Source organism: Pongo abelii, chromosome 6 (assembly GCF_028885655.2).
Source record: "Pongo abelii isolate AG06213 chromosome 6, NHGRI_mPonAbe1-v2.0_pri, whole genome shotgun sequence".
Classification (NCBI taxonomy): domain Eukaryota; kingdom Metazoa; phylum Chordata; class Mammalia; order Primates; family Hominidae; genus Pongo; species Pongo abelii.
This window is the reverse complement of record NC_071991.2, coordinates 93,063,030-93,085,623: the sequence shown is the minus strand read 5'-3', so window position 1 is coordinate 93,085,623 and position 22,594 is coordinate 93,063,030. Positions and strand designations below refer to the sequence as shown.

General features: G+C 35.4%; 1 protein-coding gene across 3 annotated transcripts in view; it reads right to left on the bottom strand.

The window, feature by feature from the left end:
- The window catches only part of SEMA3E (semaphorin 3E), a 290,196-nt gene that overhangs the window by 53,614 nt on the left and 213,988 nt on the right, over window positions 1-22,594 (bottom strand). For all 3 annotated transcript variants that reach the window (XM_024249880.3, XM_054559579.2, XM_054559580.2), the window contains exon 5: window positions 972-1,065. In XM_024249880.3, the coding sequence (XP_024105648.2) occupies window positions 972-1,065 (94 nt within the window). The remainder of the gene's footprint in view (window positions 1-971; window positions 1,066-22,594) is intronic.

The window sequence follows — 22,594 nt, the reverse complement described above, 5'->3', positions numbered from 1 at the left end:
GAAGTCTCTACATCTTATTTTGTACTTTCTCATTTTCTGCGAAGAAGATGACCTAATATTAGCATATAACTCTAAACATTATAAATGTAATAATGGAACCTTGCACATCTGCACCATATGTGCATCAGAACCTCTCAACACTGAGGGAAGAAAATCATTACCATTAGTACCTATGTTTGTGTTGGGGATTGCTCTTTTTAATTGCATGCTTAGGAGCTCATTCATCAGTCTTTATTGTCACAGTGCTGAAATAGTTTGCCAAGTTTGTAATTTTTAACCCCAAATTGTACGAAAATGTTACTTAGTTGTGTCTTAAGTGAGATTGTTTGGTACTTTGTCTAATTAAATTGAATCGAATTGAACTCCAGATCCAAATTTATCAACTCATGTCATTATTTCAATATGTACACTTAGTGATAGGTTGAGCGGGTCAACTTCTATAGTTTACATTCTAGATTAACAGAAATTTAGATAAATAAATTTAAGTTCTCAAAAGAGATGAGTTTCTGCTGAATTCTACTAATAACAGAAAGATACCACAAAGAATATTAAAAGTTCTCTGAAGTCACAAAGTAATTGAAACATGAAGAATTAACATACATATTAAAATAGTTTCGTTTCTCTGGCAATTATAAAGTCTTCATATAATTGCATTTTATAAGCATCAAATGACACCAAATATATGAGATATTAAATGACAATTTGTTTTCGCAGAGTGAGACACACACACTTTATAGCACTTATTTTAGAGTCAAATTGCACTTATTTTAGAGTCAAATCTGCACTTATTTTAGAGTCAAATTGCTCAGGTTAACATGGCTTGAAATTTAATATCATTGCTTCGAGCACCAGAAAATAGACATGACAAGGCATAGTATATAAAGAAATGCTGAAAGAATGTAACTGAAGTTGAAATATACGTTTTAAAATCTTTACGACTACCACCTGATGTCTGTGGGAATGACAATTACCAATTAAAGTGGAGATGAAGGAGGAGCTGGGGTCAAAAGGACATCTGCCCCTTCCTCTCTCAGGTCTGGGTGATTCCAGGTGAAACAGAGGATCCTTGAAAGAAAACCAGAAAAATCATTATGAACATGCCTCCTCTAATAATCATTTAATTGCTTAGGTAAAACATATTAAACTTCGATTATTTATAAAGCATGTATTCTAAATAGAGCACCAGTAGCATCAATTTGTTTAGAGACAAACTGGGTTTTATAAATAAGCACATGGGTTTTACAGACCCATATGAGTTCTCTCACTCCTCTGAAAAAGTATGCAGGTGATGAAAGAAAATAGCACTTTTTAAATCATTTTATGGGACTATATTATTTGTTCTGAGATGTGTCAATTAAATATTTGAAAGGAATAGAAACTTGCTGGAAAAAGGTTAACGAAAAGGAGGTTCAATGTTAAAAATGATAGTGGGCTTTTATCAAGCATATCAAGAATGCTGTTGTTGATTTTTTTATAAATTAGACTTTTATTTTTGATATAAGGGGAACATGTGCAGGTTTGTTATATGGCCTTATTGTGTGATGCTGAAGTTTGGGGTATAAATTATCCCATTAGCCAGGTAGTAAGCATAGTGTCCAATAGGTATTTTGTCAGCCCCTGCCCCCCTCCCTCTCATCCCCCTCCAGTGGTCTCCAGTCTCTATTACTGCCATCTTTATGTCTGCATGTACCTAATATTTAGCTCTCACTTATAAGTGAGAATATGCAGCATTTTGTTTGCTGTTCCTGCCTTAATTCACTTAGGATAATGACCTCTACCTACATCAGTTTTGCTGAAATGGACATGATTTCATTCTTTTTTATGGCTGTGTAGTATTCCATGGTGTATCAATACCACATTTTCTTTATCCAGTCTAGCATTAATGGGCATTTAGGATGAATTTATGTCTTTGCTATTGTGAATAATTCTGCAATGAACATATGAGTGAGTTAGTAGAGGAGCTCAAAGTATTTCAAACACACATTGTCTTTTTGGTAGAATGATTCATTTTCCTTTGGATATTTACCCAGTAATTGGGATTGCAGGGTCAAATGGTAATTCTGTTTTAAGTTATTTGAGAAATCTCTAAACTTCTTTCCACAGTGGCTGAACTAATTTATACTCCTTCTAAGAGTGTATAAGCTTTCCCTTTTCTCCACAGCCTCTCTGACATCTGTTATTTTTGACTTATTATAATAGCCTTCCTGACTGGTGTGAGATATCTCATTGTGGTTTTGATTTTTATTTCTATGATGATTAGTGATATGGAGCTTTTTAAAATGTTTTTTGGCTTCCTGTATGTCTTCTTTTGAGAAGTACCTGTTTATATCCTTCATCCACTCTTTAATGGGATTATCATGATTAAAATCCTCAACAAACTAGGCATTGAAGGAACATTTGTCAAAATAATAAGAGTCATATATGACAAAGTCACAAACATCATACTGAATGGACACAAGCTGGAAGCATTCCCCTTAAGAACAAAAAAAGACAAGGATGCTTACTCTCACCACTCCTATTCCACATAGCACTGGCAGTCTTAGCAATAGCAATCAGGCATCAAAACAGAAAAAGAAGTCAAACCATCTCTCTTCACTGATTGATTCTATACCTAGAAAATTCTAAAGACTGCTGAAAGTCTCCTAGAACAGATAGATGATTTCAATAAAGTTTCAAGATACAAAATCAATGTCAAAAATCAGCAAAATTTCTATACACGCACAGCATTCAAGCTGAGAGCCAAATTAAGAACACAATCTAATTTAAAATACCCACACGCAATAAAACCAGAATATCTAGAAATACATCTAAGCAAGGAGGTGAAAAATCTCTACAAGGTGAAAGACCTCTATAAGGAGATACTGCTGCAGAAAATCACAGATGATACAAACAAATGGAAAAACATTCCATTCAGATGGACTGGAAGTATCAACATAGTTAAAATGGCCATACTGCCCAAAGCAATCTACAGATTCATTGCTATCCCTATCAAACTATCAACATCATTTTTCACAGAATTAGAAGAAAACTATTCTAAAATTCATAAGAAACTAAAAAAGAGCCTGAATAGCCAAAGTAATGCTAAGCAAACAACAACAACAAAAACAAAGAAAAGCTGGAGGCATCACATTATGTAACTTCAAACTATAGTACAAGACTACAGTAACTATAACAGCATGTATTGGTACAAAAGCAGACACATAGACCAACGGAATGAAATAGAAAACCCAGAAATAAAGCTGCACATCTACAGCCATCTGATCTTTGACAAAGCTGACAAAAATAAGCAATGAAGAAAGGTCTCCCTATTCAATAATTGGCACTGGGATTGCTGACTAGCCATATGCAGAAGAATGAAATGGGGCCCCTACCTTTCACCATATACAAAAATTAACTCAATATGGATTAAAGATTTAAATATAAGACCTCTAACTATAAGAATCCTAGAAGAAAACCTAGGATATACTCTTCTTGATATTAGCCTTGGCAAAGAGTTTTTGACTTAGTCCTCAAAAGCAATTGCAACAAAAACAAAAACTGACAAGTGGGACCTAATTAAAGAGCTTCTGCACAGCGGGAACTATCAACAGAGTAAACAGACAACCTACAGAATGCGTGAAAATATTTGCCAGCTATCATCCAACAAAGGTTTAATATCCAGAGTGTATAAGGAACTTAACTCAAAAAGTATTATTGATTTTTTTAATAGTTTGGAAAAGAATAACAAAATTTACTCTCAATAATTTGGAATATTTATTTTCATTTTTATTATTCATCACATAGTATTTGTATAAACACTCAAGGTTTAATAACTTATAGAATAACTAATGCATAAGTACTGTAAATATTTATCGACAAATGCCATATTATGTACAATATTTCAATTTTAATATAAGGCTTCACACAGATAATGAAAATTAATATTTTCATGAAAAACTACTTTACTGGCTATTTCAAGCATATAATCATAGAACTTATCCCTTAATGTTTCCAGGCTTCAAAATTCTCATTTAAGGTTGTTTTGTATAATTAATCTCCATTAAGTGTACTACAAGTGGTTTGGGTAAAAAAAAGTAGTTTAGAAAAGTGACGATAAAAATCAATATTGAAAAACTTGTAGAAAAAACTAATTTAAAATAGAACATCATCATGATATTGCTCAATTTGGCAACTATGTACAACCCTGCTCATCTGTGAACCACGAACCTATAAACAATCTTAAAAGTCTGGAGTAACCTCTGAGAGTTGAGGGCACTTCTCTCAAACTTGATCTTAACTTTGCTAGTCATCTGATTTACCCACATTATCTGTTCTGTCTTTGTCTTGCTATTCTTATTTAGCACTCTTTTCTCTTTCTCTATGATATCCTAAAATCACATCCTGATCCTGCCATTTTGGAAACTTTTCAGTAAATGCTGAGTTCACCCAACCACTATTACAATGCAGTCTTATCCTTGGATTTAAAACATAGCCTAGTGCCGGGCACAGTGGCTCACGCCTGTAATCCCAGCACTTTGGGAGGCCGAGGCAGGCATATCACCTGAGGTCAGGAGTTCTAGACCAGCCTGACCAAAATGGAGAAATCCAGTCTCTACTAAAAATACAAAATTAGCCAGGTGTTGTGGCGCATGCCTGTAATCCCAGCTACTTGGGAGGCTGAGACAGGAGAATTGCTTGAACCTGGGAGGTGGAGGTTATGGTGAGCTGAGATCGTGCCATTGCACTCCAGACTGGGCAACAAGAGTGAAACTCTGTCTCAAAAATAAATAAATTAAAAATAATAATAATAAAACATAGCCTATAGAACAAATGTGGCCTCCTGACCCAGAGGTGTGGCTAAGCTTATATTCTAAGCCAAAAAAGTTTTACCTATATAGCTACTATACACCAATTTGAAGAAAGCATGAATGGCAGTAGAGAGATGTTTTGTGTTTACTTCCTGCAGATGACAGTTTGCAATGACATGAGAATAAGTTTGTCCAAATGAGAAAAAATTATAGATCTGCCCAGCTAACACTTTCGCTGAAGAAGTTTCACCAAAATTTGCAAAACAGACCCACATCATTTCATGGAGGAGGAAATGACCAAGTATATGAATATAATACTTTGTTTGCCCCTTTAGTCATTGCCACTTTATACAATATAGATAGTAGACCAGGGATATACATATTATATTTGTTTTACTATAGTCAAACATCAGCATCATGGAAAGCTGACAGTGATACTAGGCTGCTTTCAAAAATCAACGTTTTCCATAGCTTAATTCAGCTTTTGATGTCTAATGACTGATGAGGTTATTTTATCTAATGGGTATAATTAGACACCTTATATACTAAAATTGAAACTGCAAGAGCAATACAAGTACATTTCGTATTTATTCAAATAATTTTAATACATTCGATTAAACTGTCAAATGCGTGAAGCAAATAGAAAATGAAAACTGAAAGAATTTTAAGATCAAGAGAATCCCAGAGTTTGTAGAACTGCAGGCATAGATGAATAAAATGCAGTCACATTTTCATAGAAAAGTTACACGTTTTCATGACTAGAAATCATAATATAGGTTCTTGAGGCTATATTTGACTAGCGAATTTTAGCATGTGACTGTGGTATTCAGTATCTTACATACCAGTGTGTTCAACTTTCAGAAGAAGTTGATGGAGTCAACAAGAAACTACATGCACCAAGAAACCTGCCATGCTAACATTTTGAAAACAATCAAATGGCACCCAGAATCATCCTGAAATTTTTAGTTATGTAGGAGACACAAATCTGTGCAATATGTAAATCTACCTTAGTCTGTGAAAGGATATATTCTTTTATAAAAATCTCAAGTTTGACACTGAGCATACTTGAGTCTGGAATATTGAATGCGCATGCATTCTCAGAGATGTATGTCTAAGGTCGAAACCCAGATGTACCTTGACTAAACCCTCCTTTCTCACTTTTCTCCAGAAGACTTCAAATACCTATCTAAAACTAAGACAACAGGTAATCATTTTAAAATAATAAACAGGTTAAATTAAACTCTTCTGGTTTGCTTTCTGCATCACTATGAATAATTTTTTTTTTTTTTTTTTTTGAGACAGAGTCTCACTCTGTTGCCCAGGCTGGAGTGCAGTGGCGCCATCTCGGCTCACTGCAAGCTCCGCCTCCCGGGTTCACACCATTCGCCTGCCTCAGCCTCCCAAGTAGCTGGGACTACAGACGCCCGCCACCATGCCCGGCTAATTTTTTTTTTTTTATATTTTTAGTAGAGACGGAGTTTCGCCGTATTAGCCAGGATGGTCTCGATCTCCTGACCTCGTGATCCGCCTGCCTCGGCCTCCCAAAGTGCTGGTATTACAGGCATGAGCCACTGCACCCAGCCTCGATTTTTAAAATAGGGTACAGTGTATACTGCTCAGGTGATGGATGCATCAAAATCTCACAGATCACCGCTAATAATTTACTCATGTAACCAAATACCACCTGTACCCCAATAACCTGTGGAAAAATAAAATAAAAATACAAAAAATAAAATGCATGTTTTCTGCAGATTATAATTTATTACCCCATTAATTTTTTTAATAATGTAAGCTATTGGAACATCACTGCAGTAGAAAAGTACCATTCTCTTTATATAAAAAGAGAAGAAAAGTCCACATCTTTGGAGGATACATTCATTTTATCAGTGCATAACAATAGATGGTTAATAATGCTCCAGGAGTCAAATAACACAAAAAGAGTAGACAATGTCAGATTAGATTGTAGATTGGGATACTTCTCAAGTTCGAAGAATATTGTAATGTGTATTTTGAAGACTATATTTGCAACAAAATAATGAAGAGGTGCTTTGAACACATGAAAGCACTATAATTCCTCTGTCTAATCACTTTGCACAGGTATTCTTCGACCCTATCCTGAAACTTGATTGTTAGATTAACATTTAAATTACTACAGTATGATGTCGTTACATACCACAGAGAGCTCTGTTTGGAAAGGTCATTTTAATTAGAGATAATATGAATACTAAAACTACATTTCTGGCCTACTCACATCTTTCCATCATGTCTTCTAAAATCCTTCTTTCTTGGTAATTAAATCCCTAACAACAAACTCAATTTGCAAGAAGCTTCCAAAATCTCTTTACCTTAATTGAATAATTGTTTCCATAATAGGCATAATAATGGAGCCTCAAAGACGTCATTGTCACAATCCTGGAACCTGTGAATATGTTACCTTACATGGCAAAAGGGACTTTACACATGTGATCAAGGGAAAGACCTTGAGGAGGGGAGACTACCCTGACTTACCCAGGTAGACCCAATATAATCACATGGGTCTTTAAGAGATAAGATGTTTTGATAAAAGCAGAGAGCCAACCGGGATGATGCAATGCGAGAAAAACTAGATCCAGAAATGCTTGCTTTGAAGATGGAGGAATGGGGCCATGACCTACAGAGATACCTATTCGGAAGGTGCTGTCAGCCTCTACCATGTGTGGGAGGATGGCTGGATCCCAGTCTCCAGTGACAATGTAGCTGATCTACATGACAAATATAGTGGATCTATCCCTTGAAGGAGGGTAGATGTGACTGCTTGCATTTTGGGGGTAACTGTCATTGGTAATATGGATCAGTGCTCCATCCAGGTATAGTGGAGGGGTCTTCAACTGTATCAATACTTTTTTAAAGCTCTGGAACTTTGACCTCTATGGGTTACCGGTTGTTAATGAGCTGCTGCAGAGGTGTCTGTTTCACTTTCTTGAATGTTAACATTATGCTATTCAATACTTGAAAAAAAAATAATGTTTTCTGTATGCCAGAAACTAAGCCTGGAACTAGAAACACAGCAATAAACAAAGCCCCAAACTATTGTTCTATTTTCTTCATAAAATTACCCAATATATACTTTTCTCTCCTATTTTTACTGTTTCTTTCTTCAATATTTGACACTGTTACCTGCTTTCTGGCACTTACTTATTTTGCTCCTTTACCACTTATCACCTTGATTTTAACACCAGCCTCCTAAACTCTCTGAGACCCAGCCATCAATTCTGTACTCTGCTGCAAAGAGTTCTTTCTGAATTGTGATTTTTTTCTCATCATTCCTCTGGTTAAAAATCATTCATTGACTACCCATAGCCTCCAGAATAAAGTATTAAGTCCCTATAATTTTATATAAGGGATTTTATATGTACTTAGGTAATTATGCACATTTTTATCTCTAACATGCTGCTTTTATAGCCTGTGTACCAGTCATTCTGAACTTCTTTTGCTTGGATATCATTCTGAATATCTCTTGCTGGGACCTAAACAAGTCGGACCTAAATAAAAGTTTCTGCACAGCAAGAGCAACTATCAACAGAGTATGGACAACCTGCAGAATGGGAGAAAATATTCACAATCTATGCATCCATCAAAGGTTTAACATCCAGAATATATAAGGAACTTGATTCGAAAGCAAAAAACAACCCCATTAAAAAGTGGGCGAAAGACATGAACAAATTCTTCTCGAAAGAAGACATACAAGTAGCCAACAACAATATGAAAATATGCTCCACATCACTAACCATCAGAGAAATGCAAATCAAAACCACAATGAGATACCATGTCACACCAGTCAGAATGGCTATTATTAAAAAGTCAATAAATAATAGGTGCTGGTGAAGTTGCAGAGAAAAGGGAACACATACACTGCCAGTGGGAATTTGTTTAAATTAATTCAGCCACTGTAGAAATCAGTTTAGAGATTTCTCAAAAAACTTAAAACAGAATTATCATTCAACCCAGCAATCCCATTACTGGGTATATGCCCAAAGGAAAATAAATCATTCTACCAATAAGACACATGCATTTGTATGTTCATTGCAGCATTATTCACCATAGCAAAGACATGGAATCAACATAGGTGCCCATCAACAGTGGATTGGATAAAGAAAATGTGATACATATACATCATGGAATACCACACAGCCATAAAAAGAATAAAATAATTCCTTAGCAGAAACATGAATGCAGCTGGAGGCCATTATCCTAAGCAAATTAATGTAAGAACAGAAAACCAAATGTCACATGTTCTCACTTATAGAACATACTCAACAATGGACATTGAGACTCACCAGAGGGAGTAACGGAGGCAAGGGTTGAAAAACTAACCTTAGGGGACTATTCTCAGTACCTGGCGATGGGATTAATCAAGACCCAAAACCCCAGTACATATACACATGTAACAAACCTGCACATGTACTCCCGACTCTAAAATAAAAGCTGAAATTATTAAAAACATACAAAAACGTTGTTGCAGATAGGTAGGTTTACTTTAGAGCATTTGTAAAAATTATTATGCCATGTTGTACATGCTTCCTTGGGACTGCCTAAATAGTAAAATCATGCTTCTATTTTTTTCCATATTTTGATTGCCATTGGCTTTAGCAAAACTGATTAGATTAGTAGAACAACTAAGGGAAGAATAGACACATTCTTAATTTCTTCAGACACCCAACAAAGATAATACATTATTGTATTAATCTATAATTTTACAATTTATGATGGATTCTTGCTAGGATTAATATATTAAAGTTTCTGTTTAACATAACATAGTGTGACATGACAATTATTTAAAAATGAAATCAAAGATTGAAACATAAAAATGATTTATTATTTTATCCCCAAAGACCTTGTTAGCGACAGCATGTAATTTGAAGGTAACGTGGAGATGCAACAAGGAGGTACAATAATTTGCTAACTAAGGATTCCCTTTTCCCATATGACTTTTCTTTCTCTCTTTCTTCCTTCTTTCCTTTCCTTCTTTTCTTTTTTTTTTCCTTCCTTCCTTCCTTTCTTTCTCTTTCTTTCTTTTTCTTCAATACTGAATAGAAGCAAAACCTGAGCTTTTCATTTTTATGAAATTACTGGCTCGATGGTAGTTTTTAATAATTTCATGATCTTTTGTTCCATGGTTTTAGAACTGAGGCTTTCTTTCCCTTGTGAAGCTACATATGACAGAAAGACATATTGATCCAATTTATGTTAATTCCTCAGGTCTCAATACAATATTTTTGCAACTTTATGCAACTGAGATGTGGAAATTTTTTTAAAGCAGAAAAAAGGAAGAAAATTTACCATAGACTGGATAGTATTATGATGGAAAGCAGGCCGTTTTCAAACCTTTATTGATTTGCTTTGCATAGATCCAGCTAACTTCAATATTAGCTATATATTCCAGAAGGAAACTTCTCACGTTATTTTGAGAGTTCATTGTGGTCTTAAACGCAGTGTTTCATGTAGTGCACAACCCAATAAAATACTAAAAAGCCAGTGATAAAATTCTCTTCCATAAAGTAGAATTCAGCAACCAAATCAACCAGAAAACTTGAGCCATGATGACATTTTCAGTGACCCCAAAGCAATCGCCTTTATGGTTCAAGCAATGTGTAATGTTGGTGTTTAACCCTATTGAGAATGTTGGTCACGACTTACACTGGCTTTCTATTATCTCTGTTTTAACAGCTGGAATTTCTGCCTGAGTAATGTGTTTTAAATTTACAAGGCATTTCCAGTATTAACATGTGGGCTGCATTTTCTGTTTCAATGTGATATGGAGAAATTTTTCAATGGCTTCTCTTGTGCTTGAAAGTAACCACTAATGTGGGCAGGTACATGTGTTTGTCAGAAAAAAGTGTCTCTAAAATATAAATGGTAGATCTCTCCAGGGGAGTTTTCCTCTTCGGGCCTTGAGGGATGCCCTCAGAACCCAGAATGTCTGCGGTAAGCTCTTTTCAATAGGTGTGAGTCATTGCACAGCAGGTGCCACATGTGATGCCAACTCAATAAAATGAGTTTCCCATTTGTAAATCAGCTTCATGAACTAATACTCTTTTGCTTGTCTTCAGTGCCATTGGGATATTCTGAAATATGCTAGAAGTCTACTAGAATATTATAAGTACTACAGGACAAAACAAACAATCATTTATTTTATTAGCTATTTCTAGTGATTAGGAAAAATAGTAAAATACACAATGTTCATTACATATATTTCTGTCAACAATGGAAAATAGGCGAAAGTGCAGTATTGTTACACAATGTCTCAAATAAATAAATATAATATGCAGTTTAATTCTTTAAATAGCTACATGATAATGTGTATCACAAATTAATTTTGAATGTGATTCACTATCATTTCTTTTTTGTTTCTCCTGCCAAGCAATAAAAATATTTATTAAAGGATATTTGAAACCTTTCCCAAAGACTAAATAAACAAGCAGAAAAAATACAAAACAGGAGTAAAATAGCAAGTAAATATTTTGACTTTAAGGCTAATAGTTTTGCATTTTAATTGCTTTTTAACATTTTTTTCTCTAAAAAAGTAATATATTTGTATCATACTTTAAAATTTAGGAAATACTTTTGCATGTATTTATCTTGTTTCATCCTCACAGTAAACCTGTGAAGTAAACAGGGTCAATAATATTTTCCACAAATATTATTTTCTTTTTAGAGGTGAGGAATCAGAGGCAGGGTGAGGCTTGGCAAGTCTCAGTGTCTTCTAACTAACAATTCCATATCCATTTACAGTTTTACCCATTTTACTTATCATTGTGGTTGGAGAGGAGTATATGTGTTTGTGTTGTTAGGTGTCGTTGAGTGTCATTTATAAGGTACTTAATGCATAATCAAGGCCCAAAAATACATATTAAGATTTTTTCAAAAAAATCTTATTTTATAATTTATTAAATTGCATTTTCAAATGTTTGTAAGTCCTTTAATACCATTGGAATAGCTGGCAGATGTTATTAGCATTTTATAACAATTCAGCACATAAATATAATACATGTAAGTAAACTCAATTGTCTTATTCCTAAAATTTTTAATAAATATTTGCTTGAAGCTATATTTGAAGGCAAAATTCTGTTTTCACTTCCTTTGTGTATCCTCTAATCATTATGTCAGGATTCCATTCTCTTCCTCACCCTAACTGACCTAACTTTATGCCAATATTACAACTCCCACACTCACGCTCTCAAACTCTTTAATTCCACATTGACAGCTCTGCCTACTGGCTATGTATGCCAGGGTGTCCTAGAGTATTTGAAACAAATATCCTTCAAACCTTACGATGTTTTTCTGAAGCCTGCTTTTACTGGAAAAACATCATCCTTTGCTGCCTATGTCATCCTCACCAACTTTTCAATTATGATCATTCCAGTCTCCTTTTCAAAAACCCTGCAGTGCTACTGTTTTTGAAGGAAGTCTAACCTCAAGAATGGGCAGCTCAGGCCTTGCACAGTTTGCCCTCAGGCTTTGTCCCTCATAGTTTCCCCTCCCCCCTCCCTCATCCAATCCACACTCCTGCACAAGTGACTTTCTTTAAAGTTGCATGCATGATAATACCCATAGCTGTTTGATTATTGGGGAAGGGGAATTCCATTCGGTTTTTTGCTTATTCGTTTGTTTTCCTACAGCACTAACTCCTACTTATCCAAAAGAAAATGCTGTTTAAAAATGACTTCACTGATATTCTCTAAGAAATCTCCAATCAAAATTTCTCCCATGGATGATGCTGTATATCTCTTGTAGCATTATTTACATTGCATTGTGATTATGCACTCATGGATAATTTAACAAACACTTAAGAAGCTTACTATGTTTCAAGCTTACTATGTTTCAGGTATTCAATCAAAGTTGAATATAGGAAGTATGATGCATGCTAGTCTTTTTTAAACCCCATGAAAATTGAGAAAATAGACTCTTTAATCGTCAATTTAACATAGAAAAGCCAAAATGGGCCGGGTACGGTGGCTCATGCCTGTAATCCCAGCACTTTGGGAAGCCGAGGCGGGTGGATCACTTGAGGCCAGGAGTTCAGGACTAGCCTAGTCAACATGGTGAAATCCTGTCTCTACTTAAAACACAAAAATTAGCTGGGTATAGTGGTGCACGCCTGTAATGCCAGCTAAACTCAGGAGGCTGAGGCATGAGAATGACTTGAACCCAGGAGATGGAGGTTACAGTGAGCCAAAATCCTGCCACTGCACTCCAGCCTGGGTGACGTTAAAAAAAAAAGAAAAGCCCAGATGAATAGCACGGAATACTATGCAGCCATAAAAAATAATGAGTTCATGTCATTTGCAGGGACATGGATGAAGCTGGAAACCATCACCCTTAGCAACCTAACACAGGAACAGAAAACCAAACCCCACATGTTCTCACTCATAAGTGGGAGTTGAACAATGAGAACACATGGACACAGGGAGGGGAACATCACACACGGGGCCTGTTGGGGGCTGGGGGGAAAGGGGAGGGAGAGCATTAGGACAAATACCTAATGGATGTGGAGCTTAAAACATAGATGACGGGTTACTAGGTGAAGCAAACCACCATGGCACATGTATACCTATGTAACAAACCTGCACATTCTGCTCATGTATCCCAGGACTTAAAGTAAAATAAAAATGAAAGAAAAAATTGATGTGAAATCTTTGAAAATTAAAATGTTATATGAAACCAAAAGTTACTATGGCCAAGGAATAAATTTCAAAGACAAATGGGCAAAGTTCATTACACAAAATAACTGAGTTGAACAAAATAGAAAAGAAAGTGGCCACATAGTCATTGCATGAAAACATTGATTATTAATGGTTGCCTATTGGAACTCTGAAATAAATTTTCACTGCATTGCTAAAAAAAAAAAAAAAAGAAAGAAAAAAAAGAGAAAAGCCCAAATGAACAGGTTTCTGCTATTAATATATAATATAGTAGGATTTTTTTCCTTCAATATATTAACCATATTTTAATAGCTAATAACAGCATTTTAATGGTTGAATTATATTTGGTAAATAAATAATTTCAATGGCAGAAATAAAGTTTTGAGAAAGAATGTCTCTCTGTATCTGAAATGTAAAAATTAATTAATGTAGGGTTAAATTTCTTGGAAAGTTAAATTTTTATTAGAAAAAATAAATATAAATTTTAAAATATATCTTAATTTGAGTTGGAAACGCTAATAGGTAAGTTAAAAAATTAATATAATATGATTAAGGGTTATCATATTTGCTCTAGAAAGGTGGCACAATCTCAGCTTACTACAACCTCCTCCTCCCGGGTTCAAGCCATTCTCCTGTCTCAGCCTCTCGAGTCACTAGGATTACAGGCACACGCCACCATGCCCGGCTACTTTTTGTACTTTTAGTAGAGACGAGATTTTGCCATGTTGGCCTGGCTGGTCTCGAACTCCTGACCTCAAGTGATCCACCCACCTCAGCCTCCCAAAATGCTGGAGTTACAAGCATGAGTCATTTTACCCAGCCCAAGCAAGTAGTATTAATGGGTAATTTCCAAATGACATTTTTGGCAATTGGTGTTAATAACTATCTATAATAAAGAGCATATAGGTGGCAAATTTGTGAGAAAATGTTCTAGCTCAATAACATATAAGAAATTAATGTGGCTGAGTGTATTTTCCAGTACTGGCTACAACAACAAGGTCTTTTATCCAATGTCCTTTTCTGTGCAGGTGCCACCTATTCACTCCCCAATTAATTGGTGACTTTTTTTTTTTTTTTTGGAATGCTCCTTCTTGGAATCCAGCTACCATGTTAAGAAGCTCAAAGCACTTGGAGGGGCCATGTGTAGGTTTTCTAATTCAAAGTCCCAGTGCAGCGTAGCCTTTGAATCATCACAGCACAATTTCCAGACATCTAAGTGAAGATGTCTCCAGACAATTCCAGTCTGCAGCCATTTGAATATTCTCAGCTAAAGCCCTAAAAATTGTGGATGAGAAACAAACCACCTCCACCAGGCCCTGAATAAATCCCTGACCCACAGAATCCATTACTATTAAAAAATAGTTTTACACAATTGCATTTGAGTGTTTTTTTGTTGTGTGGCAATAGAGCATGATTTAAATAAAAGAAATATTACTTAGAGGTAGTTATTACTATTAACACAATCACTAATAAGTCAAATGAAGCATTTAGGTAGTTATTACTATTAACACAATCACTAATAAGTCAAATGAAGCATTTACTGACTATCAAAATAAGACAAATAAGAAGTTATAATAACATCTGGGAGTGAAAGAATGTTAAAAGAGATGTTCTCACACTTTGCTAATAAAAGTGTGAAATGGTATAACCTGTGGAAAACAATTTAGCAATAACTAACAAAGGTCTTAAGAGCATTATCACCTAAATGAAACAATGCATTGTCATTTTACTGTTAAGAGTCATTGAAATGAAAACACATATATAGAGATATACAGGTAGATAGATACACAAAATTGACATAGGTATCGAAAGTTAGGCAATCATATATGCTTTTTTCAGAGCATTAATTAGTGCCATGATTTTGAAGATTAATTTAGGGATGCTTACTAATTTCAAAGAGAGCTGATCATTTTATCAAGAAATTCTCCTGATTAGTATCTATTCTAAACCAAGATAAATGCATAAGTCTTTATCTGCCACATGTGTGTAATAGAAAAAAAGATATCCAACATAAACGTTGATCAATACAGAAAAAATAATTTATAGTACAGTCATACATTGAATGCATAAATCTGATTGTAATTTTTCAAATCACCCAAGAAAACAATAATATATTTCAGCAGGGTTTGGTGCTGGCGTCCAGGACAGTAGCTTTTGAAAACTTTTGCTATGCATTTTATATCTTTCTGAGTGTTTGGACTTTTGCAATTTTTGCATTGTACATATATTGAATTTTTAAACAAATAATTTTAACTACATTAATTTTTTCGCTTGAAAGACAACTCTGTAAAGGGGCATTGCACTAGTACTAAACTCACACATTTGTTGCAAAGATTATAGGATGTGATCTGTGTTAAAAATGTTGTGTTCAAACTAAGTGATTTAAAAAAATGTCATTTTTGGAAAAGAAAGAACATTAAAATGTAAATGTAATATGTATTTTTGGAGGTTGCTTCAAACTAATAGTTACAAAGGGAACTGAGTGTCTTATTGAGGTTTATATTTCATAGCATGTTCCCAGTCAGTCACCTATAAAAGTCACCCCTGGACTGACTGTTTACAACATTGACTCTTGCTCATATCCCAGATTTACTAACTGAAATTCTTCTTATCTTTATTTATGACAAGCTCCTAACTAAAGATTCTACAGTCAAGTCAAAGTACAACAATCTTAACAATACTTCCCAATTAGTCTAGAAGCATCTTATAAATTAATAATTGGAGAAGCTTTCACATTCTGAACACTCACAAAAATATCTATTCCATAAAAATATATCTTTAAATACTTGTTGAAATATTAGTACATTCTGTGTTCTACAAAAAAGCTTTCAGATTTTTTAAAATCTAAAATTTTGAAGTATAGATTTACAAAATTTCTAGAGGTGTTAAATGTGAATAGTTAATTGTAAATGAGGATACAAGACAAAGACGATATAACATCGAGTAAATAAGGTGTTGTATTGTTTTATTTGAGGGTGTAACTCAAAAGTTTTTATAGCTCTATAGCTTATCAAAGTTAGACATAAGAACAGTTAAACACTTTTCACTGATAAAATATATGATGATCCCAATCAAACCTCATTATTTTGGGAAAGAATATAATTTAAGAACATTTCATAGATTTTGTATTTCTATACTTAATAATTCTCTTTAAAATAATTATTTATGAAGAAATTCATTAGAAACTATATTTTTCATATATTAGGTTGGTGCAAAATAATTGTCGTTTTACCATTACTTTTCATGGCAAAAACCGCAAGTTACCTTTGCACCAACCTACTACATGTATATAAATTTTAAATTCTAACAACACACATTTGAGAAACTTTCCATCAAATGAACACCTAAATAATCTGGAATCAACAATTCCAGATTGTTTCATATATTGCTCTTACTTAATAAAAACCTGCACATTGGCTCCCTGGAAAACAACTTCATTAAACTGATCAAAAATCTTTCTCTTACAAAGAAGACATTATAAAATAATATTGATAGTATTTTGGATTAAATTCTTTTGCTCTGGGGACTGCCATTGTCAAATGCAACATAAAATAGAAGATTTAAATGCATTAATAAGCAGTATGCAATCTCAAAGCAAACTTTATTAAATTAGAATTCATCCAATATGCTTTCAACTTATCAACACATTAACACAGCAAAACTGACTAGTGTCTTAGCTGATTTTATTTTTAATAACAAACATATTCTTCTTGCTCTAAAAAATTAAACTGTGTTCTATATACTTTTAAGATAAATGTGCACAATAAACCAAATTTACTTTTGTTCTTCCTGATGCCAATTACCATTTTGTGCCACACTTTGGCAGAATTGGCTAATTTGAGGATAGATTTATTTATCCTCAACTGTATTTCTTATGGATGTAATTCTAATAGCATTCTCTTACAAAAATCTTTATCTAAAAATAAGTGTCCTTTTAGTCCATATTGTGTCCATTCAACAAACTAAATGTTAGACCTTGAAAAAGTTCTACTCTCTTTCTCATTGAGGGTGCCACTTTTGTTCATCTGTGTGACTCAGTTAATACATGATTTTGCACAATAATATCCTAAATGATCTGTAGGCATATATTATCCAAAACATGTTTGAGTTAACTTGCCATAAACTGTTCCTTACTTAATAAAGAAATTATTGAATTTTTGGCCTGGCACAGTGGCTCACACCTGTAATTCTGGCACTTTGGGAGGCCGAGGCAGGCAGATCACCTGAGGTCAGGAGTTCGGGACCAGCCTGGCCAACATGGTGAAATCCTCTCTTTACTAAAAAAATAAAAAAACTAGCTGGGCATGGTGGCACAAGCCTGTAATCCCAGCTGCCCAGGAGGCTGAGGCAGGAGAATCGCTGGAACCTGGGAGGAAGAGGCTGCAGTGAGACAAGATCATGCCACTGCACTCCAGCTTGGGAGACAGAGAGAAACTTCATCTCAAAAAAGAAGAAAGAAAGAAAAGAAAAAAGAAAGAAACTATTTAATTTTTTATTTATTCTTCAATATTTATACATTAAACCTCACCTGAATATTCTTTTTTTTTATTTTTTTATTATTATACTTTAAGTTTTAGGGTACATGTGCACAATGTGCAGGTTAGTTACATATGTATACACGTGCCATGCTGGTGTGCTGCACCCATTAACTCGCCATTTAGCATTAGGTATATCTCCTAATGCTATCCCTCCCCCTCCCCCAACCCCACAACAGTCCCCAGAGTGTGATGTTCCCCTTCCTGTGGCCATGTGTTCTCATTGTTCAATTCCCATTTATGAGTGAGAACATGCGGTGTTTGGTTTTTTGTCCTTGTGATAGTTTACTGAGAATGATGATTTCCAGTTTCATCCATGTCCTTACAAAGGACATGAACTCATCATTTTTTATGACTCCATAGTATTCCATGGTGTATATGTGCCACATTTTCTTAATCCGGTCTATCATTGTTGCACATTTGGGTTGGTTCCAAGTCTATTCACTATTGTGAATAGTGCCTCAATAAACATACGTGTGCATGTGTCTTTATAGCAGCATGATTTATAGTACTTTGGGTATATACCCAGTAATGGGATGGCTGGGTCAAATGGTATTTCTAGTTCTAGATCACTGAGGAATCGCCACACTGACTTCCACAATGGTTGAACTAGTTTACAGTCCCACCAACAGTGCAAAAGTGTTCCTATTTCTCCACATCCTCTCCAGCACCTGTTGTTTCCTGACTTTTTAATGATTGCCATTCTAACTGGTGTGAGATGGTATCTCATTGTGGTTTTGATTTGCATTTCTCTGATGGCCAGTGATGATGAGCATTTTTTCATGTGTCTTTTGGCCACATAAATGTCTTCTTTTGAGAAGTGTCTGTTCATATCCCTTGCCCACTTTTTGATGGGGTTGTTTTTTTCTTGAAAATTTGTTTGAGTTCATTGTAGATTCTGGATATTAGCCCTTTGTCAGATGATTAGGTTGTGAAAATTTTCTCCCATTTTGTAGGTTGCCTGTTCACTCTGATGGTAGTTTCTTTTGCTGTGCAGAAGCTCTTTAGTTTAATTAGATCCCATTTGTCAATTTTGGCTTTTGTTGCCATTGCTTTTGGTGTTTTAGACATGAAGTCCTTGCCCGTGCCTATGTCCTGAATGGTAATGCCTAGGTTTTCTTCTAGGGTTTTTATGGTTTTAGGTCTAACGTTTAAGTCTTTAATCCATCTTGAATTAATTTTTGTATAAGGTGTAAGGAAGGGATCCAGTTTCAGCTTTCTACATATGGCTAGCTAGTTTTCCCAGCACCATTTATTAAATAGGGAATCCTTTCCCCATTTCTTGTTTTTCTCAGGTTTGTCAAAGATCAGATAGTTGTAGATATGTGGCATTATTTCTGAGGGCTCTGTTCTGTTCCATTGATCTATATCTCTGTTTTGGTACCAGTACCATGCTGTTTTGGTTACTGTAGCCTTGTAGTATATTTTGAACTCAGGTAATGTGATGCCTCCAGCTTTGTTCTTTTGGCTTAGGATTGACTTGGCGATGCGGGCTCTTTTTTGGTTCCATATGAACTTTAAGGTAGTTTTTTCCAATTCTGTGAAGAAAGTCATTGGTAGCTTGATGGGGATGGCATTGAATCTATAAATTACCTTGGGCAGTATGGCCATTTTCACGATATTGATTCTTCCTACCCATGAGCATGGAATGTTTTTCCATTTGTTTGTATCCTCTTTTATTTCATTGAGCAGTGGTTTGTAGTTCTCCTTGAAGAGGTCCTTCACTTCCCTTGTAAGTTGGATTCCTAAGTACTTTATTCTCTTTGAAGCAATTGTGAATGGGAGTTCACTCATGATTTGGCTCTCTGTTTGTCTGTTATTGGTGTATAAGAATGCTTGTGATTTTTGTACATTGATTTTGTATCCTGAGACTTTGCTGAAGTTGCTTATCAGCTTAAGTAGATTTTGGGCTGAGACAATGGGGTTTTCTAGATATACAATGATGTTGTCTGCAAACAGGGACAATTTGACTTCCTCTTTTCCTAATTGAATACCCTTTATTTCCTTCTCCTGCCTAATTGCCCTGGCCAGCACTTCCAACACTATGTTGAATAGAAGTGGTGAGAGAGGGCATCCCTGTTTGTGCCAGTTTTCAAGGGGAATGCTTCCAGTTTTTGCCCATTCAGTATGATATTGGCTGTGGGTTTGTCATAGATAGCTCTTATTATTTTGAGATATGTCCCAACAATGCCTAATTTATTGAGAGTTTTTAGCATGAAGTGTTGTTGAATTTTGTCAAAGGCCTTTTCTGCATCTATTGAGATAATCATGTGGTTTTTGTCTTTGGTTCCTGTTTATATGCTGCATCACATTTATTGATTTGCGTATATTGAACCAGCCTTGCATCATAGGGATGAAGCCCACTTGATCATGGTGGATAAGCTTTTTGATGTGCTGCTGGATTCGGTTTGCCAGTATTTCATTGAGGATTTTTGCATCAATGTTCATCAAGGATATTGGTCTAAAATTCTCTTTTTTGGTTGTGTCTCTGCCAGGCTTTGGTATCAGGATGATGCTGGCCTCATAAAATGAGTTAGGGAGGATTCCCTCTTTTTCTATTGATTGGAATAGTTTCAGAAGGAATGGTACCAGTTCCTCCTTGTACCTCTGGTAGAATTTGGCTGTGAATCCATCTGGTCCTGGACTCTTTTTGGTTGGTAAGCTGTTGATTATTGACACAATTTCAGAGCCTGTTACTGGTCTATTCAGAGAGTCAACTTCTTCCTGGTTTAGTCTTGGGAGAGTGTATGTGTTGAGGAATTTATCCATTTCTTCTAGATTTTCTAGTTTATTTGCGTAGAGGTGTTTGTAATATTCTCTGATGGTAGTTTGTATTTCTGTGCGATCGGTGGTGATATCCCCTTTATCATTTTTTATTGCATCTATTTGATTCTTCTCTTTTTTTCTTTATTAGTCTTGCTAGCGGTCTATCAATTTTGTTGATCCTTTCAAAAAACCAGCTCCTGGATTCATTAATTTTTTGAAGGGTTTTTTTTTGTCTCTATTTCCTTCAGTTCTGCTCTGATTTTAGTTATTTCTTGCCTTCTGCTAGCTTTTGAATGTGTTTGCTCTTGCTTTTCTAGTTCTTTTAATTGTGATGTTAGGGTGTCAATTTTGGATCTTTCCTGCTTTCTCTTGTGGGCATTTAGTGCTATAAATTTCCCTCTGCACACTGCTTTGAATGTGTCCCAGAGATTCTGGTACGTTGTGTCTTTGTTCTCGTTGGTTTCAAAGAACATCTTTATTTCTGCCTTCATTTCGTTATGTACCCAGTAGTCATTCAGGAGCAGGTTGTTCAGTTTCCCTGTAGTTGAGCGGTTTTGAGTGAGTTTCTTAACCCTGAGTTCTAGTTTGATTGCACTGTGGTCTGAGAGACAGTTTGTTATAATTTCTGTTCTTTTACATTTGCTGAGGAAAGCTTTACTTCCAACTATGTGGTCAATTTTGGAATAAGTGTGATGTGGTGCTGAAAAAAATGTATATTCTGTTGATTTGGGGTGGAGAGTTCTGTAGATGTCTATTAGGTCTGCTTGGTGCAGAGCTGAGTTCAATTCCTGGGTATCCTTGTTAACTTTCTGTCTCGTTGATCTGTCTAATGTTGACAGTGGGGTGTTAAAGTCTTCTGTTATTATTGTGTGGGAGTCTAAGTCTCTTTGTAGGTCACTCAGGACTTGCTTTATGAATCTGGGTGCTCCTGTATTGGGTGCATATATATTTAGGATAGTTAGCTCTTCTTGTTGAATTGCTCCCTTTACCATTATGTAATGGCCTTCTTTGTCTCTTTTGATCTTTGTTGGTTTAAAGTCTGTTTTATCACTGACTAGGATTGCAACCCCTGCCTTTTTTTGTTTTCCATTTGCTTGGTAGATCTTCCTCCATCCTTTTATTTTGAGCCTATGTATGTCTCTGCACGTGAGATGGGTTTCCTGAATACAGCACACTGATGGGTCTTGACTCTTCATCCAATTTGCCAGTCTGTGTCTTTTAATTGGAGCATTTAGTCCATTTACATTTAAAGTTAATATTGTTATGTGTGAATTTGATCCTGTCATTATGATGTTAGCTGCTTATTTTGCTCGTTAGTTGATGCAGTTTCTTCCTAGTCTCGATGGTCTTTACATTTTGGCATGATTTTGCAGCACCTGGTATCGGTTGTGCCTTTCCATGTTTAGTGCTTCCTTCAGGAGCTCTTTTAGGGCAGGCCTGGTGGTGACAAAATCTCTCAGCATTTGCTTGTCTGTATTTTATTTCTCCTTCACTTATGAAGCTTAGTTTGGCTGGATATGAAATTCTGGGTTGAAAATTCTTTAAGAATGTTGAATATTGGCTTTCACTCTCTTTTGGCTTGTAGAGTTTCTGCCGAGAGATCCGCTGTTAGTCTGATGGGCTTCCCTTTGTGGGTAACCCAACCTTTCTCTCTGGCTGCCCTTAACATTTTTCCCTTCATTTCAACTTTGGTGAATCTGACAATTATGTGTCTTGGAGTTGCTCTTCTCGAGGACTTTGTGGTGTTCTCTGTATTTCCTGAATCTGAATGTTGGCCTGCCTTGCTAGATTGGGGAAGTTCTCCTGGATAATATGCTGCAGAGTG